Raw genomic sequence first — 12,599 nt, 5'->3', positions numbered from 1 at the left:
CTACCTATACCCAACCAGACCTGACCCTGGCCCTACCCAAAACCCGTAAACACCCGAAAACTTTGGTCAAAACCCAGTAAATACTCGACTATATCTAGAACCGGTTCCTGTCCTACCCGATTTTGACTTTTGTTGAGCATACCCGGTTTCGATTCCTAAAATACCCTTTTTGTGCACTAAGTGACAAACTCGAATAGTACAAGGTTCGAAGTTCGAACTGGCCCATAAAGGGTTTTACTTTTACTAGACCACAATAACCTCCGGCAACGTCATAGCTCACCGGAATTAACCTTCCGGCAGACCACCGGATGTTCGCCGCCACCCGCCACCGCTCACAAACCACTCTCATTAAGGTATACAACTCTCTAAAACCCACAATTTTACAATATTTATCATATTCCAATAAAACCCACGATTTTCTTGATGATTTCACGCCTTTTAAGCATTCGCAAAGTTCACCAATTGTCTTAAATATAAAGGGTCGGCGTGAAATTGCATTAGGGTTAGTAAAAATAATTAAAACCCAGAAAAGTTTAATAATATTAAAGGAGTTTTCTTGTGGCTTTTGTCCTATTTTGTTAGCTGAGATCATGAAACTGTTTGAAAACCGACACGGGTCGCTTGCGTTTTTTAAAATCGTGTTCCGGGATGATTCGGAAAGACTGGTTCGGGATTGTTGTGTTACATGCCATATTTTGGGTATGGAGAGGTTGAGGAATATAGCACAGGATGTCTTATCATGGATGATGTTTAGGCTCGGTGTGGTTAGAGGTTCGGAGTTGATGGATGTTATATGGCAAGGGCATTTTGGGTACGAGTCAGATTTTTCGGTTCTTGATTCGGTTATGCGTGCTTTTATGAACGTTGAAATGAGTTCCGAGGCGTTGGAGGTTGTGAGACGAATGAGAGGGATAGGTTTGTCTCCATGTTTGACCGCACTTTCGATTCTGTTTAAGTTGTTGCTTAATGTAGGTGATTACGGAAGTGTTTGGAAGTTGTTTAGAGATATGGTTAAAACAGGCCCTAGGCCTTCGACTGTTACGTTCAATGTGATGATTCGCGGGTTCTGTAAGAGGGGGCGGATTGAAACTGGAGAGAGTTTGTTACAGCTGATGAGTAAGTTTTGTTGTGAGCCGGATGTTTATACGTATAATATTTTGATTAATGCGTATTGTGTTAGTGGACGAACTTTGGATGCTTTGAATTTGGTGCAGTTGATGGTTGAAACGGGGTGTAGTCCAAGTACCGCGACATTTAGTACGATTATTAGCGCGTTGAGTAAGGAGGGAAACGTTGTGGAATCAAGAAACATGTTTGATCGAATGCGTGATGTGGGTGTGTCTCCAAACACTACTGTTTACAATGCATTGATGGATGGCTATGTTAAAGCGAGAGAAATTGATCAAGCGAGTAAGCTTTATGAAGAAATGAGAGACAATAATGTTAAGGCTGACGGTGTAACATTTAACACTTTGGTTGCAGGGTATTATAAGTATGGTAGAGACGAGAACGTGGATCGTTTGTTACAAGATTTATCAGTGTTTGATTTGCTTCCAGATGATTCTTTACCAGATGTATGGGTAGCAAGATTATGTTGGGCGGGCCGACCAGATGAAGCCGCCGAGCTTCTAGAAGACATGGTTAAAAAGGGTTTACCTGTTTCAGTAATTGCCTTCAATTCTATTATTTCTGCTTACAGTAAAGACGGATTAGAAACAAAAGCGTTTGATGTGTATCATATGATGGTCAAATTTGGTCTAACTCCTTCGTCTTCCACATGTAATTCTTTGCTCATGTGTTTGTCACGAAATTGCAAGTTGCAAGAAGCAGAGGAGTTAATGTTATATATGAGAGAGAAATTGTTTCCAATCAACCGGGTGGCGTTTACCGTGCTAATTGACGGGTATTTCAAAACCTGGGATGTTATGGGTGCTCAAAGATTGTGGCTTTTTATGAAAAGTACAAATACAGCTCCAGACGCAGTTGCGTTTTCTGCGTTTATTGATGGATTATCTAAATCCGGTCTTGTTGAGGACGCATATAACGTGTTTCTAGAAATGAAAAATAATGGTCTTGTCCCAAATAATTTCACTTACAACTCTTTAATTGCTGGATTTTGCAATGGTGGAAAGTTAAAAATGGCGTTAAAGTTAAAGAAGGAGATGAGACGAAGGGGTCTTGATCCTGATTTGTTCACTAATAATATTATCATTAACGGGTACTGTAAAAAGCGTAGGATGAAGTCTGCTCTTGGTATGTGTAAGAACATGCGTAACATTGGGTTGGTGCCCGACATTGTTACTTTCAACACTTTGCTAAGTGGATACTACAAGAGGTTTGACCTGGTCAGCGCAGATAATCTTGTTTATAACATGTATAATAGTGGGCGGGATCTGGATATAACCACGTATAACATCCGGATTCATGGTTTTTCCGACAGTCGAAGGATGAATCGAGCTGTATTAGTGTTTAACGAGCTTCTTTTATCTGGGATTGTTCCAAATACGATAACGTATAACACAATGTTGAATGCCATTTGCAATGGTGCACTGGATCGTGCTATGATCTTGACTGCGAGATTGCTTAAAATGGCTTTTGTTCCCAATATTGTGACTGTCAACTTGTTATTGTCTCATCTTCGTAAGAAAGGATTCCCAGAACGGGCTTTGATGTGGGGCCAGCTTCTGAAGCAGATACGTGTTGGATTCGATGAAATAACTTACAAAATATTGGAATGCGCTGACCGTGACATAAAAGAAAAAACTTTATTTTTAAGAGAGACATCGGGAAAAGGTCTTTTTTTGGACTTTCTTATGTATCTTACTTATAAGTTTTTGTACAGAAATATGGTTTATGGTGAAACGGATACTTCTGCTATAAAATTGATTGATGATGGATCTAGTAGGCCGTTAGAGGCTACTACTCATGTTCATCAGCAACCATTGTTAGAAGTCAACAAGTGAATGAACAATAAGTTGAAATACTCTGTTAAACCCAGTGTCTTATATTCTGATCAACTACACATAGATCTTTATGGAAGTTTCAGCTTCTGTTGGAATGCACAAACATTGCTATCGGATGCTGAGTTTCAAGAAACTTCATATAGGTATCTGCCATCCCTCGTGATAGTTAAATATTTTCTTTATTATTTTTAGCAATCTTTATGTTGTGTGATATTATATGCATACATCATATTGTTATTGTATGTGGTGTATTAGTATTCACTATTCTAGCTTTGAGAGGTTTATCATATGAGAGGTTTATCAATAACGGTAAATATCTTAATCTTCATTCCATTTTATTCTAACCTAGTGTAGACTGCCATTGGTGTATGAATGAGAGTGAGGTGAAGGATATAATTATGGTTATGAAGCAATAGCATATTATGGATGCTGGTCGGATATCTATACACATGTACTGGATACATAGATGCATTAGTATGCCGTCATTGAAGTTTTAATATAATAGACATCGTGAAACATATTTGGATGTTTAGAAGTAGGATGCCTATTTCTATTCATTCAAGTTTTAATATAATAGACATCTTGAAACAATTTTCCATGCATTTTTGTATGCAGGGATTTTATCATCATATCCATCGCTTACTGTGATCGTTAAAACTCAATCTGATGACACTTGAGGTATGCTTAACTATTTTTGTTTTTGTAACTTTTAAAAAAACCATCTCCACATGGAAAAATATTGAATTGATTATTAGATCTTGTGAAATAGACATGAAAGTAGATATATTGTTAAGTAGACATGAAAGTAATATTTTCGACAATAAATCAATACAATAATGCGTCTAAAAACATTATAAATGTACATGGTTAGTTGAACAATCTAGGTTTTATTATATTATTCACGATTTCAGTCTATTTACAATCAAATTCATATTATACATGAATCTTGAAATCTACATCTCTATATTTGACACTATTCAGACTGAAAACAAATATTCAATTTATACAAAGCCGGGTAGATAGATACTGTTACCAATTCCAATGCTTTTATTCAAATAAATCATGTGTTTCAAGACACTTTAGCTCTATGCATTATCATGAACCCTTTCTTACTAAACCCTCCAACATGTTCACTTAACTTAGCCAACTGAGCCAACCTCCTCTTCGACGACTCGGACACTTCCGTTGACTTTGACTTTTCGGTCAACTCCTCTGACTCATCATCATCCCTTTCCAAATTCTTGTTTGACGGGCTTCCTTCACTCGAGGCTTGTAAAATTTGTTTCAAAGACTCTACAACTTGACTCATTTTGGGACGGTCTTTCGCACTCTTTAGCAAACAACTATCTGCCAGCTTGGCAATCTTCCTTGCATCAGTAAGCGAGTACTGGGCTTCAAGTCTCGGGTCTATAATAATCCCAAATTTTTTACTGTTAATCGGGTGTCGTCTTATCCAATCTAGCAACTTTTGGTCTTCTTTAGGTCGGTTTGTGTCTACTGATCGTCTACCCGTTAACATCTCATACAAAACAATACCAAAACTCCACACGTCACTTTTTGCTGTAAGATGGCCCGTCTCGATGTAGTCTGGAGCTGCATAACCGTGTGTGCCCATAACCTAGAAACATAATATTAAAAAGTAAAGATACAATCCTTGTTGAAGGTGATTGTGTGATATTAAGGTACTGTTCGTTTCAAGGATTTGGAAGGAATTCTAAGGAATGAAATTTTAAATCCCATGAATTGATATGTTCGTTTCATTAAATGAAAGAATGGGAATGGAAACTAAATCCCATCAAATCCCACATTTCATGGGATTTTAAAATCCCACCTATTTTATAAGGATTCTTATGGCAAAGTAAAAACCCCTCAAAAAAAAATTCTAAAAAATTAATTAAAAAATCATAACTCAAAATATAAATCAAAAACGAAAAATGTAAAAAAACTAAAACGTTTCCCTCGTTCTTCAAAAAAACAAAAAAAAATTAAAAAAAAAACCCCGAGAATGAAGAAGATTCCAATTCCAATACATATTAACCAACCAAACACATGATAGGGATTCTCAAACATTCCATTCCAATTCCAAATCCAATTCCAATTCCTTTAAAAAAAGTCCATGAAACGAACACGCCCTAAATGATAAGAATGTAGATAGAGTTCTCACAGAGAAACTCAGACGCTTACCGCGGTTGAAACATGCGTGTTGCCCTCCGTGGGCCCCTCTCTGGCAAGCCCAAAATCTGATAGCTTCGGGTTGAAATCTTCATCTAGTAGAATATTTGATGTCTTAAAATCTCGAAATATGACCTGAAATCATTTACAAACACCAAAAGAAGTGTGTTTTAGTATTAAGCCTCGAAAAATGGCCAGGTCGAGTAACAGATCAAAACAGGCCGTCTGAAGAAAAAATCAATTGGGTTCAGGTCAATGAGTTTTGGCTTAAATTTTTCGAGTTAAAACAGGTTATTATAGAAAAAGTATCAAATGAGTTCACACGCAATATTTTTTTTATGGCGGCTACCGGTGATGGTGCTGGTGGCCCACTTTGACATGTTTTATATAAAGAGTGATCCAAATCAACCCATTTAGGTTTTAAAATTTACTTAAATGGCCAAATCAGTCCGTTTATTTAAGAACGGGGCATGATTATGGGGTGCTGTTTTTTTAATTCTTTCTGCTATAAATATTTTCCTTTTTAATTTTCTGTTTAAGAAAAATAAAAGTAAATACCTGAGCTTCTAATTCTTCATGTAGATATGCAAGTCCTTTTGCGGCACCAAGCATAATTTGCAGCCTTGTTTGCCATGGAAGAGTTTCGTGAACGTTCCTGAACAAATGATCTTCTAAGCTTTTATTTGGCATGAACTCGTAGACCAGCAGCCGTTGGATCCCTCGTTCACCATCAACTGCGCAGTATCCGATTAGTTTGACCAAATTTGGGTGGTCAACTACACCGAGAAATTGTACTTCTGCGACCCATTGTTTGTGACCCTGCGTATTGTATAAAGATTAGATCAAACGTAAACGAAAAGGATCAGATGCCGGGCTTATGCATCATGCACATGCAATAGTATTTCACCGTTTGTACAATGTAATCTAATTTATAATTAGATTAATCGTATTTATTGATGATTATTATCTGTAATTAACATAATACAAACTAGATAACATATATTACTCTATAATATATAATTGTGATTTGTAAAGAACGATAATTACATACTACATAGGCAATAGCACGCCGAGTTCAAACACAAACTCAAGTTTGTAATACCACTTACTAGTTGAGCTTGGGCTCACTTTTTAGATAGAAGTTCGAAAGAGGTGACCAACAAACCGAATAACTGAACCTAATGGAAATAACCGAACCGATGGCTCTGTTGTGCTTTATTTTCTTAACCACTATTTACGATTAAGCTATGTTTTACCATGCATATAGAGTTATAAACAACTGAATTAATTGAGCTGGTGTCAAAACCAACCTATATATATTATAAATTTTATAAATACTATGTTATATGATGGGGAAAAAATGCTATAACTTTCTATAAATAACACATTAGTAGTTGCTTATTTTTTTAAATTTAACAGTCTGATAATATTTTTTATATAAATTAAAATGATCAATAACATTTTATTTGAAAATTTGAAAATTGAAATTAGCTTGAATCCACCCACATCAAAAGCCAACATTAACTAAATTAAACCAAAACCATAATAAGTGAATTAACCACACCATTTATAACCAAAACATCATTTATAAAAATCCAAAAATCTTATGAAAATAAAAAAACCAAAAACATCAGTTATAACCAACTTATATATAACTTGAGTTTTAGTCTATAACCAAACTTTTTTTTAGTAAGTCAAATTCAATTAATAACACCCAAACAATTACAATAGGTAAACAAGCAACATGCTGCGCGGCAGCCTCGACATACGTCACATCTACACATACCTGAAAACCATCTCTGTTTAGCTTCTTAATAGCAACTACAACAAGATCACCATTACCATCGTCACTCTTGATGGAACCTTTATAAACACATCCAAATCCTCCTTCTCCGATCTTCCTCAACCTCGTAAAATCATCCGTCGCCTGTTGAAGCTCCATATACGTAAACACCCTCAACTTCCCACCCTTTTCCTCATACAACTCTACGATGCCACGAGGCGAATTAGCCGAACCCGAGGATTTGAATATTCTGTTTTTGCTTAAACCATCCTGGGACATGCTCAAACTGGTCATGTCACCTTTTAGTATTGGTGCTGATCTTTGAGCTCGGTTTCGAGTTTTATCTTTGCGGTAATTGTAAAAACACTTCATCTTGTTAGTTGATCTTTGGTTTCAAATTATTATGGAAGAAGAAGACATATAAGAACAAACAACCCACGGGAGAGAAAAATAAAAATGGATGGGTTGTTGGAAGATGAAAGATATTAAGTTTAAGGTTGGAAGAAGACAAGATTATGAGACCTACAAAAGATGGATGTGAATACAAGTCAAAGTTGACAAATTGACCCAAGTAGTTGAGACAAAATAACAAGAAAACAACACCCAATAGTGTGTATGATAATGACGTAGGGGAAAATTTTTAAAATGATCCTTTAAAAGGGGAGAAACCTAAAATATCACTTAAGTTTTCAACTTAATTCCATTTCCTCTGACTATTCTGTCGGCTCCGTTAAATTTTGAACCAAATCTGTTTCTTTCGTATAATTTCAAATCTGTCTTGAAAATTTAAATAAGTGTAATTTTGAACCAAATCCGTCTTCTCCGACAAATTTCAACTCAACTTTGTCTTCTCCGACCATTTTCAACTTAACTTTGTCTCCTCCGACCATATTCAACTCAATTCAGTCTCCTCAACATGCAATTTTCAACTCAAAATAGGGGGAGACGATATTTTTGAAACTTCGTTTTCTCTATAGAATTTCAAACCAAATCTGTCTTTGATGACGGATTTTAAGGGTCACTTTAGGAAGTTTTCAAGAGAAATGGCTATTTTGAGTTTCTCTCTCTAAAAATGGGATGTTTTAAGAATTTTCTTTTATTTCACAGCTGGTACTATTTTTAGAATGGTATCTAACTATACTATTAAAGCAAAACGTAGATGTTATGTCACCATTTCCTATTATATCATGGCACATGACCCCTAAGGCTTTATAAAATTTGAAAAATAAATTATTGGGTGATACGGGTTTCGAACCCAAGATCTCACGTTTCAAACCAAATGTGCTTACCAACCCTACTAAAGTGGTAATTGTGTTAGAACTATTGACTTAACATCAATGTTGTAAAAGTAGGTTTACAAGGCCGAGTACTCGCTACAAGGTATGTCGCCGAGGCGAGTTTCTGTAACTCCACCTAGTTACTAAGAATCGATCAAAGTTGGTCAACCTCAGCCAGAATCACATCTAGAATGTGAACTTGAGCCGATTTTAACTTAGAAAAAAATAGAACATTATTCGCATTTCTATAATATTAAAGAACAAATATCATTTTCATAATTAATGGTTAGCAATTTTTATTTAAAATACATTTATCTTATTTATATTGATATTCACATACTTTTTTTATAAATATTTGTAAACTTATGATATTTGACATATATATAATATCCAAAAATTAATTTTCTTTATATTTATCACATCCGAGTACTCTCCGAGTACTCCCCGAGTAATCCGAGTACACCCAACTCCCCAGTCGACCGCCTAGGCCCGTCTAGCGATTTTTGCAACCTTGCTTAACATATATAAATGTAATTTCTCTTAAAGTATAAAACCAAAATTATACTTAATTGTTAACATTTTCATAATTTACAATATCACATTGTCTTCCTATATCTTTTTAACACAACCATTTAAAATTGTTCATCTTTTTTTTTCATTTTAAAATCTAATCTAATCTAATCTAACTATATATTAAAGCAACATAATTTTTTCACATGGCTTCTATATAGAATGCCACAAAGATGCGTCATGTGAGCAGTTTCCTATTTTATTATCTCTTCTTTTAAACACAATATGGAGCATGAACCTGTTTAGTTATGTTATAAACCATGACCCAGTTTCTCTTCAAATACAACCATCTTCATATGAAGATAGCACTTTGTAAAATTTGAAAAATAAATTATTGTGTGATACAAGTCTCAAGCCCAAGACCTTATGTTTCAAACTAAAGATGCTTACCAACTCCACTTAAGTGATTGATGTGTTGGATTTCTTAACTTATAAATGATATATTGTTAATTAATACCAGAAAATTATTAAAGATAAGTTAACATCCAATGTTGTATTCAAAGAGGCGTTTAGAAATTTATGAATTATAAAATTTTGTATATTTTATGAATCTATAACGTATGTTATCATATATATTACTAAATTTAACTAGTATAATATATTTTATTTATTTTTCTTTACAAGCAAACTTTAGTCTTTGTAAATTTAGTTTTTAAATGTGTGACAACATTTTGTCATAAATTTCATCTTTATACACACAATATTTAACATAGCAATATCAATATGAATATTTTATTTTTAAAATAAATCTAACACCAACGTTTTATTTTCAATGAAAATTATAGTGCATAATATATCAAAAACTTATTAAAAAATTCATAAATAAAAATTAATATATGAAATAACTGAATTTAAATATTACATATAATAATTTTATATTTATATTACATTTTCACCCGTGTGAAACACGGACTCTAACCTAGTTAAGTATATATAGGAGCAAGGGTGGCCATTCGAGAACTTCTTAATGCAACAACTCGAGATACTCTATTTACACAAAGTTCTTATTTTCTTTAATTATAACGTTAGTGTGTGTGTGTGTATATATATATGTATGTATGTGTGTATGTAACATGATGTATTACATATATGCAATCTCGTTAACTATATATATATTTTTGATAAATAATAATAACATATAAAAAAGTTAATTATTATTGTTAAAATAAAGTTTTATGGAGTTGTCATGATAAATGGAGTTCTCAACGAACCTTTCTCTATAGCAGTATATATATCGTTTTAATTAAAAGAGTAAAATTCAAAAATAATTTGAGTTATTTCTCTTCATAATCTTTCTTTGATTTCATCTCATTTCTAGTTATACAAATATTGAATTGTTGAGTGCCAATATGAATAATTTTATTTTTTTTAATGGCACTAACATGAATAATGAAGGATTGTTTGAAAATAAGAGGCAAACTCAATTGAATGATTCAAACGCATACAAATTCGTTGAAAAATGAAAAGTTAAAAAGTTTAAAACCAATTTAGAGTGGAGTGAATTTAGGGGAGATTGAGTAAAAAATGATTAAAATTAATTGGTTGATGTTAATTTTAATTAAGCGACGTATTTTTTAAGAGTTTCGTATGCAAATTTGCATGGATGATAACTTCATATTCACTTTCCTCTCTCTCTTCCTCTCCCAGACACACACATATAGAGACACATATAGAGAAGTGTTTAAATTAGAACAAAACAAAATGTTAGAAGCTGTAAGAACCGCATAACAAAGTTGTACTTTTAGCTGTTATTGTGATACACAAGTCAACTACATAACAATCTATCAATTATCTCACTAAATCATCAATGCAATTGATAGTGCATGTAATTTATGCAGTTCCTACAGTTCTCAACATAAAATATAAATCTCATGTCATATATGTAAAGGACTAAAAATCTTAGTCTTATAGATAAGACTATAAGTATAAGATTTTTTATTATATTATTAAAATCTTTTTAATTTTAAAGTTTATATGTTATGAATAAAGGGTATCGATCTACGTCATTAATACATGAGCATGCATTTTCTTTTAAGTATGTAAGAATTGTATACCATCGATCTATCCTATAGATTGAGATATATGTGCATGAGTGTGGATGAAGGTGAAATCAACAAGTGTGTGCTATATCGATCCACAATTCAGTATGTACGTAAAGAAGCTTCATCTGTGTTTTTATGTTTAGGTAGTTGGTACACCAACTTGAATATGTTGATGTTGGACTAGCAGACTCCCTAAGCTTTGCCGTATTGCATTAGAAAGTGGGGAATTCCTTCGTCTTTGGTATGCGAATTTCAAGCTGCTACTGCTCCGATAGCTGCTTTAGAGGTTGCTTAGCCGGTATCTGACTGAACTAGCTGGTTTAGATTTCATTAGTTGAAAGTCTCGCACTATTTAAACAAAGACTGTGTAAAAGGGATATGATATAAGGGAAGGATTGACCTGTTGGTTGACTTCTCAATTGAGAAATGGAATGAAACTGGCAATGCTCTCTTCGGTCCTAGCTGAGTTCTGTCTTAGCTTTACGTTTCTCGTGCACTACCCCTTACAACGGGTTTCGAAGACAAAAATCCTTTATTGGCCCATAAATTGACCACCCAATGAATTCAATTTGATTATTCCTTCTTATTATTAAGCATCTGAATCATGAATTGTCTTCTTATGACTCATGAATCAGATATATTCGTTTTTTGAAAGAGCTGTTCAAGGAAAAAGCAATCCCCTCGCGCACTACCGGTTGATCCTCATATCTGCCCCCCATCTTATTCCATAAACTAAATGGATTCTTAGATCTTGTTCATGAGATTAAGAAAAAGAACTCTCTTTCTATTCTAATTTCTAATTTTTATGTATACTAAAATCTAGGTTTGAGCTCTGATTTGATCTCGATGGCCGGTGGCAAAGGAAGCGAAGCGACAACCGCGGCTATGTTCCTAGTGTAGAAGAAAGAAAATGGAAGTTCTGGGATTTCCCCCAATGGCTTGCGGAAGCGCTGTTCGTTATTATAGATGCATCTGAGCAGCGGATCATGATGCCAACTACTCTACTATTGATCACTCGTGAACCAAAAAATGTAAACATTCAGGAAAAGCCGATTGGCGGCATCAGCCTCTTCAGCGACAGCTTATGATGAAGCGAAACGAAAAAAGTGATTTTTCTTGTTATTGAGAGGAGATGAAATGGCTCGAGCTAAAGTGAGAGGTTATTATATACACTCGACTGAAAGGAGAGGGGTGAAGTGACAATGAGGTACGCTGGTTGGCTAGTGTTATGAAATAGAGAAGTAGAGCAAGTCCCACCTACCAGGTTAGCGGAGAGTGACTCACCTACCAGGTTACCTGTCCTTATGAAGGAAGGTGCGCATGAAAGTCTTTACGGAAGACCATCAAATTACTTATTAGGAAGCCATCTATTCTACTAATACCGGTCCTATCCTCTCCTTTCTCTGATTCCCAGTGAGGGGTATAAGTAGTCTAAACGCTCTTTCCAGCCTTTGGAATTAATGTGAGCAACCAAATCCGAAATTTCAACACGTTTGCATGATTCAGCATTTGTCACCTTTATTGTTCTACAAGAAAGTACAACCCGTTTTCTTGATATGAAGGAATGCGAATATGAATTAATTAAGTTCAACTCTAAATTGAAGATTATTTATTATTTTCATCAAAAGAACAAACTTTATTATTATTATTATTATTATTATTATTATTATTATTATTATTATTATTATTATTTTCTTGTGTTTTAGTTTTTATATGTTTCAATTCATGAGAACTTTAAGACGTCACATGATGGTACGTAAGGGGTGACTCAATCTCAATTAAACGTATCCAA

The 12,599-nt window shown here is 34.2% G+C and overlaps 2 protein-coding genes across 2 annotated transcripts; one reads left to right on the top strand and one right to left on the bottom strand.

Moving 5' to 3' along the window:
- The first annotated feature begins 234 nt into the window (after window positions 1-234).
- Window positions 235-2,963, top strand: LOC143539295 (uncharacterized). The gene has a single exon (XM_077032644.1). The coding sequence runs from the start codon at window positions 309-311 to the stop codon at window positions 2,961-2,963; it is 2,655 nt and encodes an 884-aa protein (XP_076888759.1). The 5' UTR covers window positions 235-308.
- A 1,042-nt stretch (window positions 2,964-4,005) lies between these two features.
- LOC143539294 (putative serine/threonine-protein kinase PBL19) lies at window positions 4,006-7,328 on the bottom strand. The gene is made up of 4 exons (XM_077032643.1): window positions 6,922-7,328; window positions 5,694-5,954; window positions 5,148-5,270; window positions 4,006-4,581 (listed from the first exon to the last, which is right to left on the bottom strand). Exons 1-4 carry the CDS (start codon window positions 7,288-7,290, stop codon window positions 4,033-4,035), a joined length of 1,302 nt encoding a protein of 433 aa, XP_076888758.1. The 5' UTR covers window positions 7,291-7,328; the 3' UTR covers window positions 4,006-4,032.
- Between the last annotated feature and the right edge of the window lie 5,271 nt (window positions 7,329-12,599).

This window comes from Bidens hawaiensis, unplaced genomic scaffold, assembly GCF_021521415.1.
Source record: "Bidens hawaiensis isolate Kalapana, Puna unplaced genomic scaffold, B.hawaiensis_p1.1 tig00011860_1, whole genome shotgun sequence".
NCBI classification, from domain to species: domain Eukaryota; kingdom Viridiplantae; phylum Streptophyta; class Magnoliopsida; order Asterales; family Asteraceae; genus Bidens; species Bidens hawaiensis.
This window is presented reverse-complemented; position numbering and strand designations above follow the sequence as displayed.

Bases quoted from the DNA above. Each gene is read 5' to 3' on its own strand.
- LOC143539295 (XM_077032644.1), top strand. From the start codon at position 309: ATGTTCGCCGCCACCCGCCACCGCTCACAAACCACTCTCATTAAGGTA.
- LOC143539294 (XM_077032643.1), bottom strand. From the start codon at position 7,290: ATGAAGTGTTTTTACAATTACCGCAAAGATAAAACTCGAAACCGAGCT. The intron at 5,271-5,693 runs GTATTTACTTTT...AAATGATTTCAG, and splicing joins ATGAAGAATTAGAAGCTCAG to GTCATATTTCGAGATTTTAA. The intron at 4,582-5,147 runs GTAAGCGTCTGA...TTATGTTTCTAG, and splicing joins ACACGCATGTTTCAACCGCG to GTTATGGGCACACACGGTTA.